General features: G+C 40.1%; 1 protein-coding gene across 1 annotated transcript in view; it reads right to left on the bottom strand.

The window, feature by feature from the left end:
- Positions 1-18,859, bottom strand: part of LOC306876546 (tomoregulin-2-like) — a 59,639-nt gene that overhangs the window by 1,095 nt on the left and 39,685 nt on the right. The window contains exons 5-9 of the mRNA XM_079427828.1: positions 11,566-11,665; positions 2,165-2,313; positions 1,789-1,848; positions 1,562-1,685; positions 525-683 (exon numbers count right to left, since the gene is read on the bottom strand). Coding sequence (XP_079283954.1) covers positions 525-683; positions 1,562-1,685; positions 1,789-1,848; positions 2,165-2,313; positions 11,566-11,665 — 592 coding nt within the window. The remainder of the gene's footprint in view (positions 1-524; positions 684-1,561; positions 1,686-1,788; positions 1,849-2,164; positions 2,314-11,565; positions 11,666-18,859) is intronic.

The following is an 18,859-nucleotide window of genomic DNA, read 5'->3' as shown; positions in this document are numbered from 1 at the left end:
GTGTAATATGTTTGAGGTAATTTCTGTGCCACTAGCGATACCAAATGTAATAGCAATCAAAATTTGCTCAACCAATGGCATGAGTTTAGACATTACTACTCGTTTGTGACTTTATATGCAGACCTTGAGCCAAAAACTCATCACCAAACACCAATGACTGGTATAGACACTATAAGGACAAAAGTGTTGGGACACCCAATCAATCGCTTCTACAATCTCTCATGATACATCTACATATTGAACGTATTCACTTTATTGATGTGAAAAGTAAATATTGCAGTAGACGGTTGAGAAATTTAGTGCTGCCAGTGATTTAGATTTCACTACCCCACACACACACCCTTCACCAATGACCTTTCACGGAGTGTAAAGTGTGTTATTCTGCAGACTCCTGCTGGCAGGAACACTCACTCTATAAAGAGCTGCGAGTGTGTGCGATCTACACAGGAGGTAGCTGTCCTCTGCTTTGCTTCGCAGTAGCACAATGTGTGTAATATGATGCTGTGGTGTGTGTTTATACTCACCGGGTGATACACAGCACCACTAGACATATGATGGCCACCTGCAGAGCCCCAATGACAGACGCGATGAGGACGTAGCGGAGCTTTCCAGAGCCAGGCACCACGTACAGCACATTATACTCCTTAGTGTCACACTGTGGACCGCTGAATCCTGAGTGACAGCTGAAGAAAAGAGGAAGAAACAGCATTATATCCTTGTTAGATTAAATGCGAGTGTTTTAGTCCTCTGTGGATTTATTCAGGTTGTTTTAAAGAGTCTACTCTCTCTGTAATATCTCTGTTCACACACATACCGCAGTGTTTCTCACTCTCAAAGTCTTTCCTCAGAAACACCTGCTGTTTTACTGCAGCCCCTGCCAGAGAGACTCTCCTGTTCTGTCTTATCCTTTCTCTCTAGTACCCTTTACTTTGTTTTTCGGCGACTTTAATATGAGTTTCACAACTTTAGCAACCAATTATTTTTTAATAAGCTGATGTGTGCAGTTTTATGGTCTTCGCTTTAGTTAAATATCTATCTATCTATATACGTATAGTTAACAAAACTAAGACCATAAAACTTAAACATATTTTATTTCAGCTAGCTGCCAAGAAAACATGTCTCGTTTTAATTTAGTTTAAATTTAACTAAATAAAACACTAAAATAGTTATGGCCAAAATAAAACCGAATAAAATGTATACAGACGTTACCTAATAAAATAACAAAAATACACAACAAAATTACAAAAATTTCACAATGAAATGAAAACGGAAAGCATACAGACAAATTCAAACAGTTACTAAAAATTATAATAATATCTCAATGATACAAAAATAACTGAAAAGGGGGTAGTGTTTGGAAAACAGTTTTTAAATGTGGCAGATCTTTCTTGGCTTGAACACTAGGGGGAGATAAAGATCTGTGATATAATGTCACACACACACAATCACAAAAGGTGTGTGCCTAAACACACACACTGATTCACAATGTATTTTTGTAGACAGGATATGCTGACGTGATCAGGCACATCATGAGTTTGTGTGTGTGTGTGTGTGTGTGTACCTGCAGGACGGTGTTGAGAGCATGTTGGGATATTCACAGTCTCCGTGAACACAATAGTTCTTATAGTGCTCAGGGCAGGGGATGTACAGCCCTCTCGCCACCTCTGAAACCTCAGGCTTCTCCTCTATAATTCAAACACAGTGGATCAGAACAGCTAAAAGTCAAGGGCACTTCAAAACCACAGGACAAAATGTATTAAAAACCATTTTATAATTAAACAAACCCACCTGTGTAGTCTGTCCTGGCATACTGTCCATCTCCTGCTTTGGTGCCTGTAATCATGTCGCCTACAGGATCGAAACGAATTCTGATGTTAAAATGAACAGATCTGCTGGTTATATAATACAACATGTTTTTTTCCTCCTCTTCATTTGTACATTGTCATTTTGAAGATATCCTCTGGGAAATTGCTGTATTCTAGAGACTAATGATCATATGAACATGAATGAACTTGATTATGTAACAGTGATTTATAATGTTCATCTTTACATGTGGTCTCTGTTGTTGTCTTATATAAGTGCAAATTGAATGGAAGAAGACATCATTTAACAATGTAAGATATTAATACATTATATAAAGCCATCGTAAATCTGCTCTTCTTACCCTGACAGTGACCCAGGAACTTGACCTCGATTCGTTCCTGCCGCTGACACGATGCCTCTTTTACCTGGCAGGGGTTGTCATAGGAACGGCCGTCTGATGCGCACACGGGGTTAAAACTGATGTGGGAGCAGTCGATGTTACAGACGCACCTGTGTTGTGAGAAACAGCATAGTAAAAGCCAATTACTGACAAATCAAAGACCGTGAAAAAGATCATTAAACAAGTGTCACACCTTGTTTGATCAAGCTGTCAGCTAAGAATAACACTTCAAACATGCAAACTGGGGACTCAAAATAATTGCTGGAGGGGATTCCGTTTCACACCTGATATTGATGCAAAAACCTCACTATTCAATTAATATTTTTCAGGGCCTCTGGAAATAATGCAAATGTTTTGGCCTTCTACCAGTTTTTATTAATATTTTAGGAGAACGAGGATTGGAAATGATGGAGAGAAGAGGAGGAAACAGAGTGGAGAAATGTCACAAAGCAGATTAGAAGGCTGGTCAGCCAAATGAACAGCAGGCCTCAATCTAAGCACTACACCACAACTCTAGGGATGGGAAACAATAACATTTTCCTGATTCAATTTGGATTCCCAAACTCTAAGTTCAGTTCAAAACAGACTCATTTGGGTTATTTTGTGTACATATGATTATAAAGGACTAAGGCTGGACCCTAATAGTCAACTAACCCTTAGTTGACCAGAAGAGGCTTGGTCGACCAAAATTTTATTAGTCGCTTAGTCGCAGGAAAAAAAACCCCACATTGGCGAAGTCAAGCAGATCTTTAAGGGCTGGTCTGTAGAAGCTACATCGGGCAGAACATTCAAACGCTCGCCTATTTCATTCATCAACCTCAAATATGGCTTATCATCCAAAATATGTAAGTATTAGCAACTTTACATGGCCGCTCAATCTAACTTGAAGCTGAATAGCAGCGCGCTCTGCATGACAGATGGAGGTGCCGGTGCGCTCACTTGCTCTTAAAATTCTCTGTCATTTTTGGTCATAAAGATAATACATCTTTTGAATCTGTAAAGACTCCACGTTTATTTGTGTGCACTCACAATAACAACAAAACATTGCGCTTTTATAAAATAATGAAAGCAAACAGGATGCACTTTCTGCTGTCTCGGTCTCTGTGAACTTCAGCGCAAAACTCCGAAACTCTGTGTATGTTTGCCTTACAGACATAAAAAAAATCTATAGAGAGCGAAATGTCTACTTTCAAATAAACCAATTCAAATGGAAAACAAATATTCTCAGATTATGTTTCCGTATGAAACATGCATAGAGGTGCATCCACTGCTGCGGAGATGACGAGTCAGTGTCGCCGACTTCATCTCTTGAACAAACAAAGAAAGCACTAGTTTATCAATGAATAATTAAAATGTTAATTCAGCCTTCTTGCTGTTTTCTCCTGACACATTCGTGATCATTACTTCTGCCAGTGTTGTGGCAAGCTTTATGTGTGCGCTTAAACGCTTATTAGGCTGTGTAGGCAATTAAAGGCTCATTATTATGATTTAAATGGTTTATTAATAAACATGCGATTAGTCAACTAATGCTTCAAATGAACGACTACTAGTCAACCAGAAAAATCTTTAGTTAAGGGCAGCCCTATAAAGGACAGCGGTTTAGATTGATTTAAAGCAATAATTATTTTTTAAAACTATTTCTTAAAAGAATTCTGTCAGGACCTCTATCATCAAAGATGACTGACAATTAGTGAACAGTTTGGATTGGCTGTACGGTTTCATTCTGGGCAAGAACTCCCTGTGCATCCATGTAGCCTATGGCATGGATAAGAGCAGTGATTAGCTATTGAGAAACATAAAAGCTGCTGATAATACTGAAGGACTCTGTAAATGAAGTCATATGCCTATAGGTAGATGTGGATCAGAGAGTTAGCTGATGCGAGCTTGACTAACTTGACCTGCTAGAATTAACGCTATGCTTGATTATTGTGAAATATATTAAATATGAGTTTGCTGCTCAACATTCAAATACGTAGCTAATGCTAGCTCTAACAGTTGCAGCACGCTTTAGAAACCCTCCACTTCCCCAGCTCCACCTGTATATTTGCATTGGCAGTAGCGAGTCTCAAGACCAAACACATTAACACGGCCATGTATATTACCCTGCTAAACTCTCAGAGAGCTGTCAAAACAGAAATATATTAATATAAATATTGACGGCAAAGCTGAATTTTCAGCATCATTACTCCAGTCTTCTGTTTCACATGATCCTCAGAAATCATTCTAATATGCTGGTTTATTGCTGAAGAAACGGTTCTTGTTATCAATGTTGAAAACTGTTGTGTTGCTTTATTCATTTATTTGTATAAAAAGTATACAATATAACAAAGAAAAATATAAAGACACAGCAAAAGTTTGTCCCACAAACAACATACTTGCCAGGAATGGATGGTTTTAAGTATTTCATGTATTCTGTTGCTGGTAGATTCAATCAATCAAACGAACACTTGTTTTTATGCCTACAAGAAAATTGCTTTTGTAAAAGCCAGTTCTGCAAAGGGTGAACATTATGGTTTTAATGTACACCTCTCCATCATGTATGAGTGTGTTAAGCTCAGCATTTTCACAGGCGTCCTGCGAGACTACAGCCCTGCAACATACACAGATTACAATGGTAAAAAATACAGACCCCTTTACAAAAGGTCTGCATCAGCGGGAACGACAACCTCGCATAAACATTAACTGACATTCATAATTGCCCATTTGGCTTGAGGCTGGATGAATTACCATTAGAAATAGATTAACACCAACATCAACAATGTTTTTATGATGTGTCTACTCTATAAATGTTGATAAGGGTGTCAAGATTGCAAATGTAATGAGTAAAGTCTGTTTTTCATCTTCTCGTCTCAGCGTGAGGCTAGAAGGGAAAGCTCAGGAATGAATGTGGATGGGATCGAACTGGATGCTGCAGTGATTTTCAATCTATAGTACATTCTTGAGTCTATCATTTTGGGCTTAATGACTAGCACAGAAGCCTGGCTTAGCAACCAAAGCACTGCGAACACATCAGTGGAGAATAATACAACGCTCCGTTTCAAACGATGAGAAATGATGAGTTCCAACACTTTGATGTTCCTTCGCTTGTTTTAATGGCTGCTTTTATTCACATACCTTCATTAACGACGGTAATGAGTGCTTATGTGCATATGGATGAAAGGCGATGGGCTTCTAAAAAGACAAAGACGCACTGAATCCTAGACAAAGTTTCTGACATTTGCAAATGGGAACACATGCAGCCTTTGCATTTGTGTGTGAACCAGTCATTAATTTCTGCCTGAGAGAATCGAAAACCTGTCATCTAGCCTTCATTGTGTATGTTCTGTAAGTGTATTTGGTATATTAGTATTTCCCAAAAGAGTTGATATAAATTTATGGTCTGCATCTTCAACGTTCAGGTGTTTCTGGAACATGTTGAGCAGAAATGACAATTAAACTGCCGTCCCCAGTCACTTCTCGCTGCAGCAAACAGACGACAGTATAATTATAAATCTGTCATTATTTTTGTATGTGTGTGTTTTTTTCTCCAACTTTCTTTTTTAATATTTCCACCCTGCCAGTGAGCTTTAGTGATGTATGGAGCCATTTTGTATTCTGGCACTACTGGAATAATGCAAACTGACTACAAACGTGAGATAAAAATATCTGTTTTAAATAGAGACGTCGACTGAATTGAACTGTGGCATGGAGTCAACTCAAGGGCAACTTTGATTGTTTGCCACTGCTAATTGAGATCTGTAATGCATAATAATTTAGATACATCCCCGGGAACACTGGATGTGAGATAAAAACAAACAGGCACAATGATATTGGGATGTATTTATTGTGAAGCACTGGTAATGACACACACACACACACACACACACACACACACACATTTGCTCTCCAGTGTAACGTCTGTAGTGGTCATAAAGGCTAATGTGTCTTGAGAGCATGAATATTTAATGTCACCTCTCACATTCTCAAGGCACACACACACTGCAAATGCATTGCGTCAACAACACACACATTCACTTAGATGCACACACACATAAACGATTTCCAATAGCAAATCAAGTAATAATGGCTATGCAAGTGAGTCAAACTGAATGGTTGAGATTTCCTTAAAAATTCAGGTTGTTTGTATGGTAGCCTCTGTATGTGTGTGAGTGTGTTTATCTTGTTGAGTGAGGGGATATGTCTTATTGATTTGTAAAAGCAATGTGGTTACTCTGTTATCTAAACTTTTCCAGCATGGCCTGTGGGCTTCCTGTCTGTCCAGCTGCTCTTTACTCACACGCTTTAGTCTCCCTCTTTCTCTCAATAGCAGGATTATGATGACTAAAGCCGGGCTCACACTGTGCGATTTTTAATAATCTTTTGCGATTGCTGCTTGTCACACTGTACGAACATGATCCCCATGTCAGACTGTAGGATCTCAGTTGTCTTAATGTTAGACTGTACGACAGTCAAGACGCGATAAAAACGGACGTACTCAAGAAGACTTGTCCGGAGTTTTACGTCATCGATACGTGACCCGCGTTCTCTCGCTATAATGGTAGCTAGCAAACAACAGCAACGTGTAGCGTTAGTTTTATTAATTACATGCCTTGATGTTAAAAAAAAACAAAAAAACGAAAAAGACGACGTGTGTGGAGCAAGTCATGGCTGGGCAAAAGAGGACTTTAAGGACTTCCAGTTCTACAGAGCGAACTTGAGGTAATTTTGTTATTCGAGTTTAAACATCCTTAATAAATAAACTTTAAGTAAACTTTACGTTGTACATATATTGTCTTTTACAAATAATGAATGGTTTGAAGTTGTCGCGCTAATTGCGTCATCAAGTTCAGTGCTCCTATTGGTTCTTGGTTTGACGGTCGTCGTAGGAGATGTCACACTGCAGGAAACTTGAGGAAAGTGTCTGAAATCTTCTGACACTGCCAGAATTTAATCGGAGGAAAAAATTGATCGCAACGGCCATTAATCGGCTGTCGGTGAACATGTCAAACCAGCGATCTAGACAACCGATTTTAGCCTAGGATTATAGGAATCTTTTAGGATGTTAGGATTTTCAAAATTTGTCTCAGACGAACAAATCGTGGCCAAAATCGCACAGTGTGAGCCGGGCTTAAGTCTGTACTTGGTGAGGATAAGTCTCTGTTTTGTATCTTTAATAGTTTGATGAGGATAGATGAGGAGTTTTGGCATTTTGATCCCAATGTTTCAAATGTTTGATTTAGATTAGTAGTCTTAACTTGGTTGCAATTGCATCCATCCATTGGTCCATCCAAATAAGAAACTTGGTGTATTTCGAGCTGGTAATAATTAGTTCTGAATTATGCTTTATTTTTGATGTAACGTATATTCAATATAAACTCTCATAGTTCCTCCCTTGACCACCCGGCCACAAGGAAGATAGACTAAGGCCATTATTTAACATATAATATATAACCAGTTTATTGCCTTTCTCTAACCATAGAAAGTATTACAGGATTGGTAAAATTCAATATCTGTCTGTCTGTCAACAGTATCTGAAGAGTTTTTAAAATGAAATTGAAGAATTGAAGAATTGTTTAGACCTGCACAAATAAAATAAATACTGTATGTACACACAGGAAAAGCCTATATAAACTTATATCCCAGATTATTTATTTGATTATTTGTGCTGATACTAGTACAATGTATATACTGAATATCTTTCCTTCCTGTGACAGGGCAGACCTGAGAGGAGCAACAAAAGTTTACATTGAATTAAAAGCTGGATATAGTTAATATTGTGCAACCAAAATCCCAAAAAGTTATTCAAAATACATACCATTTAAATATAGCAGCCTGGGACTCTTATTTCTTATGCTTTACTACTTACTCTCTAAAAAGATTAGGGAGATATAATATGCACTCTACAACATCCTTAACAGTGCCACATCTTGACTTTGAATGTCCAGTGCTTACATCATAGCCTTTCGAATTTTAATACTCACATTAGGCCATATTGCGATTCCTTTTTTTTCTGTCTGCAAATTTAAAACATCCTAAAATGATAATTAAGACTGTCTATCTGTCAGTCCTGTGTCTTGTTTCCCCCTCCTCTCAAGTTTATGAAGTTCCTCGCCTCCGCATTTCCCTGTTCCCGAGAGAGTGTGACAGAAGACCGAAGTAAGCGGCGCTTCTCCTCCCTCGTTTTGTTTTCCGTGTTTTGAGAAGTTTTTGTTTTTTACCAGTTTTTCTCCCCTCCATGGCGATGGAGTTCGCCGCCTGCCTCTGCACCCTTATCAAGCGCGAGCTCCCCTTTGTGGAGTATGCCGGGGAGTTCTGCCTGCCCGCCGCGGTGACGGAGCTGCACTACGGGGCCATCCTCCACCTGTTCCGGCTCGGGGCCTGTTACCACCACCCAATGGACCTCCCAGACCCCACAGGATTGTGTTGGAGAGAAGGGATCTACCGGTGTCTGGGAAGCTTCCAGACCCGAGCCAGAACCAGCCCGTCATCGTCCGCGGCTCTCCCAAGCCCGCTGCCGTTTGCGGCTCTCCCGAGCCCGCTGCCGTTTGCGGCTCTCCCATGTCAGCTCTCCCATGTCAGCTGGTTCCGTCCAGCTCTGCTCCTCCAGAGCGCCCCCAAGAGTCCGCGCTGTCCGAGCACCCCCAAGTGTCCGCGCTGCCCGAGCGCCCCCAAGTGTCCGCGCTGTCCGAGCGCCCCCAAGTGTCCGCTCCTCCTGAACGCCCCACAGACCCCACTCCTCCAGAGCGCCCCACAGAGCCCGCTCCTCCTCAATAGGAGGTGAATTTCCCCAAGAAAATGTTTTTTTGGGGGGGGGGGGGCCTGTGTGTCACTGAGTCCCCGGATCCGCCATGGCTTCCCGAGTCTCCAGTCCCGCAGTGGCCTCCCGAGTCCCCTGTCCCGCCATGGCCTCCCGAGTCCCCAGACCCGCCATGGCCTCCCGAGTCCACGGATCCGCCATGGCCTCCCGACTCTCCTGTCAAGCCATGGCCTCCCGAGTCCCCGGACCCGCCATAGCCTCCCGAGTCTCCTGTCCTGCCATGGCCTCCCAAGTCCCCGGATCCGCCATGGCCTCCCGAGTCCCCTGTCCCGCCATGGCTCCCGGAACGGGCACCGCACTGGAAGCCAGTAGTCCTGCCTCCTGTCCCCTGGAGGCCTCCAGGGCACCCAGGTCCTGTGTCTTGTTTCCTCCTCCTCTCGTGCCCATACTTGGTTAGTTCCTGTTCCTGTCCTCGTTTGCTCTCATTAGTTTATTAGTCCCCAGCCCTGTGTTTCCCTGCCTCTGTGTCCGGTCTGATAATCTTCATCTGTGTCTCCTGCGATCCCTGAGTTCTGATCAATAAAATTCTAGGTTTATGAAGTTCCTCGCTTCTGCGTTTCCCTGTTCCTGGAGAGAGTGTGACACTATCTGTCTGCCTGTCTATCTATAGGCTAATTCACACTGCACCAACAGATGCCAACCATAACCAGATTATACTATCTATGTGTGTGTCTATCTCTCTTCATATATTGTGTATCAGCAATACTGACCAAATTCAGCCCTAATTCCAGACATTCCAAGAATGCATTGTGTCAAACTCAAAGGTGTGATAAATGTTGATTAGAAATAAACAATTCATTCCATATTAAATATAATTGAAAATAGTTCAGTGTAATTGAAACAGATTATTCTACACAATATTTGTGAAATCAATATTACTTCTATCTTCTGCCCTCTCTCTTTATTACACAAACCCAATGACTAGAGCCCAAAACAACAGCTAAACAAATCCGGTGCTTGTCACTACAAACAATCAGTGCACAAACACACACAGACATGTTATTAATGCAGCCTATAGCATTGATTTTATTTATAATCGCTCATCTCATTTTTTTCAGTAATCCTTTCAAATGACGCAGGAAGATGGGAAAATGGAGCGAGACTAAAAAAAGGGCTGCTGAGAGAGGTTGAGTGTTTTTGGTAGAGGAACAGTGAGGTGAGTGAGTCATCTGCAGTCAAGTGTATCAGAGCGAGGGGCCTGTCATGGGACCATCCCTACGACTCAGGCATAAATGCCTCAAATCGTGCTGATATCTCTGAGGAGGGAGAGGCTGGGCTGTTTCATTCTGATGCCTCCAAACACCCCGGCTCTCCAGCCAGTGCTTGCTGAATCTTTAGTGAATCTACAGGCTGTCTTTGCCAAAGCCGACATGCAATTCCTTTCGGACACCCTGAGAGAGATAGGCAGGAGGGAGGAAGAGAGGCCTTCTATTAAGATTAAAGGGTAGTCTCCTTCACTCTTGCTGGCAGTTTGAGCTGTTCACTGAAGCCCAGGGCAACAAAAACCTCCTTTCCACATCCACGGGCGGATTTTAAATATATCATGTGAGTCATGATTTTTTCACATGTTTACAACTCAAACAGATTCTCTAGAAATGATAACAACATGAAGATGTTGTTAGAAGAACAAAGTGGATGTTGAGGTTTTCTGCTTATTTTTTATTGAATATAATAAGTTCTCATTGCTGGAGCGCCGGAGCTAAGCGACCATTGATCAGCAATAATGATGAAACTGTCATAATTGGCCTTGTTTCTTGCTCATTTATTTTGAGCAAGTTCTTAAAGTTCGTATTAAAAGAACTGAGATTGGTAGAAGTATGTGTAATATCCCATATTGACCCAGTGTCTCATATTCCATATCATGCTACTGACAGCACCAATCAACCTAAAACAATCTGTCTGTCTGTTACTGAGCAGAGAAAGTATTCACAAAGGAACTGTTCCGCAAGGATGATTTAAATTGGCCAAAACTGGCAGTAAAGACATTTATAATGTTGAAAAGACTCCTATTTCAAATAATCCTATTTTTTTTTAACTGCCATCAAAGAATCCTGAAAATTTGTATCACAGTTTCCACAAAAATATAATAATAATTGTTCCTTGAGCAAGTGATTTAGCTTTGCCATCACAGATGTTTTTTCCTACATATTCAGATATGTCTGAAAACAGTTATTTTAAATTGCAATAATATTTCACAATATTACTATTTTTTTATGTATTTTTGATCAAATAAATGCAGCCTTGGTGAGCATAAGAGGCTTGCTGACACCAATTAGAAATAAAGACCATGGCTATCAAGGAAGAGTTTCAAGGCAAGAATTTTATGAATAATGACTTAAATTTCAGTCTGTTCCTCAAATTTTAATATGATTCCAGAGCAATTGGTATATAGAGTGTTTTATCATGCATGTTGGTCATTTAAATGTCCCCATCCACTGACAATATTAAATTTTGGGTGAACTGTCCCTTTAAAATAACCAAGTTGTATTTAAATTCACAAAAACTTATTTCTTTTTTATTCCGTTCTTGTGATATTAGTTCTCCTACAGGCTGTTTTTGTGCTTACCAGACATCTTCAGCATCCACATCACACTCAGCCCCAAACTGGCAAATGTCACAGGTGGACGTCTCCTTCTGTCCATTCTCCGCCGAACCCTCGTTCCCTGCTTGGATACATAAAGACGAGACAAGACAGCATAAGCTACCAAAGGTCTGACAAATATTACTTGGGTCAAGATGAGCAGGCAATCACTGTCCGTCTCTCTCTGTCTCTTTCTCCCACACAAACATTCATAAATAGATGGAGAGACAGAGGGAGAGACAGAGGACATACATAATTCTCATTCAGTCTTTGTCTCTAGATCTCATGAGAAGTTCAAATCCCCCACTGATCTTTCCTCAGCCTCGCCCCTCATTTCATCATGATGATTTCTGATTTGCCGCTCCTGCTCCCCGGCAATAGAGGCTTCCCAGGAGCCGAAGCTTAAAGTCCCTCGCTATCGCATATCTGCCCTCATCAGTGGACGGGGAAAAGCAATCCCATATGCCATGGAATTTAAATCACGTCTCCTCGGAGGAGGATCATCGTTCCCCTTTGCATCCTGACCCTCCATTATGAGGTGCTATTTTTAAAACTTAGACCGCAAAGACAGAGAGATGAGAAAAGAAAGGCAGGCAGATAAAAGTAAGAAAAGATAGAACAAGAACAAATAAAATACACTGCACTTCTGTGCAAAGAACAATGTTTAAGTCACGGGTGATTTTAATCACTGTTCTGCTGCATAGATTTTTTCTTTTTTTTAATTTTGGTGTAGATGACAAAAACAAAAGCAAACTTTGCACTGACACCATGTCCTTTCATGAATCAAAAATTAAATGAATCTCAGGGTTTTTGAATGCCAAACTGTTTTAATTGCGCAATATCACATGAGAGTACTGTTGTCCTGAATATTTAGACCAACAGTACAACTGCTTTTATACAATAGTTTAATGATCTGTCAGTATTAACAGTGTAATATTAAAAAGCTACAATTAAGTGACTTGCATTTTAAACACACTAGTGCTAGTTATAGTGCTCCATCAGTGAAAATGATTCTAAATTATTATTTTGGCTAAATGAAAACAGTTACATAATCAACTGTTGTCTCTCGTTGCTGAATCAATCAGTGTTTTGACAACTTTTGAGTTGTGTTTTGTCCTGGAGTTATTATCTTAAATTAATCAAAATTTCAGAAATTTCAGTGAATGATTCAATGCCTCACTCTTAAAGTCAACCACTTGTTTCGTTCAAGAACAAATCAGTGTTTTGAATGGAATCGCTTGAGAGAATAATTCAAAGACTCGTTCAAAAAAAAAAAAAAAAAAACTTGTCAACACCTACTGTCGTAGTAATGTCACATGCAGAAAGAGTCACTAAAAAATACCCACCACTAATACACAGACTGTCTGGAACATGCAGAAAAGACAACCGGCGAGACAACAAATTTCAAATCAAATCAAATCAATGGGAAAAAAAGTTAAATAAATACTTGTTCTTCTAAAACTATGAGTATAAGATCATTTATATTTTTTATTTTGTTAATGTGAACACAATGGCTAACATTAACTTTACAAGCATGCACTAATAGATCAAGCTTTGCTCTAAACACATCTCATGTCCAGCATCATGACCGGATCTGATTACCCAGCACCCAGCATCTCCCTGAGGTGTGGCTGCATGGACCCAAGGGTGTGGAAATGAGAAACGTGTCAGAGCGAAGGGGCAGTAACAGTTATCTCAATCTCCCAGTTAGACGGACCCTGAATCGATTTTCCCTGACCAGAAACACAGTCGATCACCAACCCCCTCTGTTTCATCTGCAAACGCTACCAAAAAGATCCTGTTTCTGACCCTGTTTATGAATATCTACGCTGCGTGTGAAAAACCAAGGTCAATGCTTGATTTAATATATCTGTTTTATTTGTGGATAATGTCTACAGAAATCTAAAGTTGTTGTTGTTAATGAAGAATCTTTAAAGTGCTTTCATGTATAACGCAAAAACATTTAAGGTTATGAAACATGTAGCAATCTGAGCACACACTGAGCAGAGGAATAGGTTTTAAATGGTGGAAGGAAAGGAGATACTCAAATGAACAGAAGACAGATGGTGAGTGTCCAAGAAAATGACTCTTAATGGGACAACCTCCTTGTGCAGAAACTAAGGAGAAAGGTGGGGGTGGATTTAGGGCACAACATGGGCTGTCAGACAGATGATAAATGAAGCCACCCATCTCCTGCACAGTGTATGGAAACTGACCTTCACAACAAATATGTAGCAAGAATGAGCGTAGCATTCCAGTCTGGGTCAGAGTAGCTGTATATGAACTGATATCACATGTGAAGTGAAAATAGCACCAAGAGACTAGATAGAAAATATTTTCTTAACTATATATAATATATAATAATAACTATATATATATATATATATATATATATATATATATATATATATATATATATATATATATATATATATATATATATATATATATACAGCACAATGCCACAGATGTTGCAAGTTTTGAGGGAGCATGAAATTGGCATGCTGACTGCAGGAATGTCCACCAGAGCTGTTGCCTGTGAATTGAATGTTCATTTCTCTACCATAAGCCGTCTCCAAAGGCGTTTCAGAGAATTTGGCAGTACATCCAACCAGCCTCACAACCACAGTCCACGTGTAACCACACCAGCCCAGGACCTTCACCTCCAAGATCACCCGGACAGCTGCTGCAACAATCGGTTTGCATAACCAAAGAATTTCTGCACAAACTGTCAGAAACCGTCTCAGGGAAGCTCATCTGCATGCTCGTCGTCCTCATCGGGGTCTTGACCTGACTGCAGTTCGTCGTCGTAACTAACTTGAGTGGGCAAATGCTCACATTCGATGGCGTCTGGCACTTTGGAGACGTGTTCTCTTCACGGATGAATCCCGGTTTTCACTGTACAGGGCAAATGGCAGACAGCATGTATGGCATCGTGTGGGTGAGTGGTTTGCCGATGTCAACGTTGTGGATTGAGTGGTCCATGGTGGCGGTGGGGTTATGGTATGGGCAGGCCTATGTTATGGACAACGAACACAGGTGCATTTTATTGATGGCATTTTGAATGCACAGAGATACCGTGACGAGATCCTGAGGCCCATTGTTGTGCCATTCATCCACGACCATCCCCTTGTGTTGCAGCATGATAATGCACGGCCCCATGTTGCAAGGATCTGTACACAATTCCTGGAAGCTGAAAACATCCCAGTTCTTGCATGGCCAGCATACTCACCGGACATGTCACCCATTGAGCATGTTTGGGATGCTCTGGATCGGCGTATAGGACAGTGTGTTCCAGTTCCTGCCAATATCCAGCAACTTCGCACAGCCATTGAAGAGGAGTGGACAACTGAATCAACTCTATGTAAAGGAGATGTGTTGCACTGCGTGAGGAAAATGGTGGTCACACCAGATACTGACTGGTTTTCGGACCCCCCTGGACCCCCCCAATACAGTAAAACTGCACATTTTAGAGTGGCCTTTTATTGTGGCCAGCCTAAAGGCCAATTCACACTGCACAGACAAACGCCAACAAACTCCAACAAAGAAGTTGGCTCAAGTTGGCCGTTGGATTTAGAATGTTATGAAAAATAACTGTCATGTTCACACTGCACCAACAGCCACCGACCAACTCTATATCTCCACTCCCACTCCAACCAACGCCAGCCAACGCCAACAGGGGTAACACACTGATCCAACAAACTCCAACAGACTAGTTTGTTGGCGTTTGTCTTTGTGGTGTGTATTGGCCTTAAGGCACACCTGTGCAATAATCATGCTGTCTAATCAGCATCTTGATATGCCACACCTGTGAGGTGGATGGATTATCTCGGCAAAGGAGAAGTGCTCACTAACACACATTTAGACAGATTTGTGAACAATATTTGAGAGAAATAGGCCTTTTGTGTACATAGAAAAAGTCTTAGATCTTTGAGTTCAGCTCATGAAAAATGGGGGCAAAAACAAATGTGTTGCGTTTATAATTTTATATATATATACACACACATACACACTATATATATATATAGATATATATAATTTCCTAGTTTTAGCTAAATCACTGGAACAAATTTATACATTTTGTGTTCTAGAATAATTATTGTTTTCCACATGTAGTGTGTGAAAAAGCACAAGAAAAGCATAAGATAAAAAAACATAAATCATAAACATCAACAAAAATCATAAAAAGATCAATATCATAAACAGATAAATAAACACTTTCTAATCCTATTATCAATTCTTATTTTATGTTTATTTTTAGTGCATAATTGAGTATTAAAAAGACACATTCTCTGAAAACCTCAAGAGTCCTATTATCTAACAGATAGTATCCAACTTAGCTTTGCTTATAAATATGATTGTTCTACAGAGTACATTATTTTTTACCCCATTTGCACAAAATAAATTGTTTTGTTTCATATATAAGCATGAGATGGAAATGAATTCCACTTGATTCTTTTGAGTGGCATTTATCGAAATGCACACAATGACTGAATGGATGGATGATACTGTAACTCCAGGGTCATCTAGTGAAAAGCAGCTCAGATTAACACACACACACACACACACACACACACACACACACACACACACACACACACACATACCACTTGTGAAATGGAAGGGGTTTTGAACATCACAGTTAATCAGTTGCGTAAACAAAGAGAATAATGAGAAAGCTCTCCCTGGACTCCAAAAGGTCAAATTATATCATGTATATTATTTTGCATTTTGAAGATACAATGTTACTATAATGCAATGTTGTATTAGTCTACAATAAAAAAACAAAAAACAACATGTAGTGAAAGAAAAGCCTGCATCCATAACTCCCAGAAGAGATGCCACCACACAAGAACATGCTGAGCTCTTAAGGGACACAGAGGTCAAGTGAATCTCCACAGATGGAGAGGACACATTACATCTTTGAATCAATAGAGACTGTAGGAAGCATAATGCTTACAGCGGAAAGATGATAGCCTGAAAGAGGATCTTTGGATTTCCACTGATCTCCACGAGCTAATGATGCCGCTTCTACATGGTGAATGTGACATTTAAGTTTTACGCATGAGCCACAAAATCATCTTCCTTTCTCAAGAGAATCTCTAGACTGATGAAAATTGCCTTGTTCCTCCTTTTGTATTGCAGTAATGTGACATTTTTTTTCTGGCAATGATTTCTAAATTTATGGATTGATGCTATGGGTGTTCTGTTTCAACACATTGCTTATGGCGTTTTTATATGGTACACTGTTTGTCACAAAATGTTTGTGCCACAAAATTAGGGATGTGCTTTAGCAATCGACTAGAACTCAATCCAAAAGGATCTTTTTTTTTAAATACCATTGTTGGCAAGTTAATATTTTACTTTCTGAGGACTTGACAGCTCATATTTTTAATGGACGATTTTGTAGTTGAATACTCTAACATATATCTAACATATATTTAAAAAATCCTTAAAGTGCCCCTATTATGGTTAATGAAAGGTTCATATTTTGGTTTTGGGAGTCCCCAACAACAGGTTGACATGCATGCAAGGTCAAAAACACTTTCATTGTCTTATAATATGGATGTATGTTTACCTTATTTGCTCAACGACTCCCAAAGACTCCTCATTTTTCCAAACCCATCCTTTGCGTGACGCTAATCTGCGGTGATTGGTCCGATTGGTCAGTTTCATTTCCATTTTATCTCAACTGTAAGGCCTGATAAAGCAGTGTTTGTGAGCTCAGTGCTGCTTTGTGTACAGCATTACCGGGGAAAAAGCTATTTTTATATAGCTGTAATGGTATAGAATGAATTTGCATTTTCATTCAGACAAAAGCGAAAAAACACCAAGTGGGTGGGCAATATGCTAATGTTTCATGTTGACATCAAAATGAAACGGCTCGTTTCAATGATTCAGTCAACTCTTTCTTTTTCTCTTTCTTTTTCTCTTTCTTTTTCTCTTTCTTTCACTTTATACACGGTGTACTTTCAGATTTAAAACTTTGCAGGATGTTTTCATTGACTTAGAGCTGTGTTACACATTGCATGAAAGGTAATTTTCAAAAATCCATAATAGGGGCACTTTAAAAATGCAATAAATGTCTAAACATTTTGTAAGGACGTATATTCTGACATATGACCTGAAAACTTGTCTCATAAATATGGTACCAGGCTCTCAATGCTCTAATCATGTGGTCATCAACTAAGCCTTCACCACATTGGATCCATTAAAGCCTACTTCACACAAATAAGGCTGTTTGAGTGTTCCAGTGCTGTTGTGAAAAGCATGTTGTAAAACCCCTTTGGCACTTTGCCTCTTCTATCCACACCTGACAGCATAGAAGACCTTGCCAATGACCCATTTGCGCATGTAATTACAGCAATCCGCTGACGACGGTGGAGCAGAGCGAAGGTGTCTAATTTTGTGGAGTGCTCCCGAGGCCCTTTTCTTCCACTGGTTGACAGCTTTTGGAGAGTGCTTTGAAAGCCAGATGAGGGTTTGAATTGGCAAGAGAAGTAAGAGCCAATGTGTGAAATTCAGGAAAGGAGGCCCGAAACGGGCTGCCCCTCTTCGAGGGATTAGGCAAGAAGAATTAGGAAAGGAATTAGGCCTTAAAACTTCATTTTTTCCAGCTTTGACCAGATTAAGTGCTCCTCGCTGAAAGTCTTCCATTGAGCGCTAAAAGACCCAGCAGAAGATCTACGAATCGGTTTCACTCTGGGTCATTATACTGCAACCGTGGGTCAACCGTGTAAAATAAACACACCATTCAGAAAGAATTACATATACTGTCCATTAGATGTACACCCAATACATAAGCACCATTTCACTAGCATTTGATAAAGCTGTACCGTTTCTAAAGCTCTCCATTATTCTCCCACGAGAAGTGCTGCGAGGTTCAGAGACTCTTACATTCACACATAAACTAACACGTGTGCTGATCTCCGGCTCTGACTATGATCTGCCCCTGATGGCACCCATAATAACACTCGTAATGGAGTCACTCTCAGATATATAATGGAAGAAGAGTGCAGGGGAAGGAAAAGAGATGAACAGTTGAGGATGATGTGAAATGAGAGGAAAACATCAAATGGCGTTTATGGTATGCAGCACGGAGAAAGAATGAAAGAAACAAAACAACAAAGTAAACACGACAATGACAGAGAGCATTCGAAAACAGATGAATGATGAGAGACATAAACAGAGACAGAGAGAGACAAAAACACAAAGGGACAGAGAGAAAGAGACAGAAAAAAACATTTCCAGCAGCTAAGCAGTCGATGGGCAGTCAATA

The sequence above is a fragment of the Barbus barbus genome, assembly GCF_936440315.1.
Source record: "Barbus barbus genome assembly, chromosome: 10".
In the NCBI taxonomy this organism is placed as follows: Eukaryota; Metazoa; Chordata; class Actinopteri; order Cypriniformes; family Cyprinidae; genus Barbus; species Barbus barbus.
The sequence above is the reverse complement of the archived record's forward strand: the minus strand, read 5'-3'. Positions and strand labels throughout refer to the sequence as shown.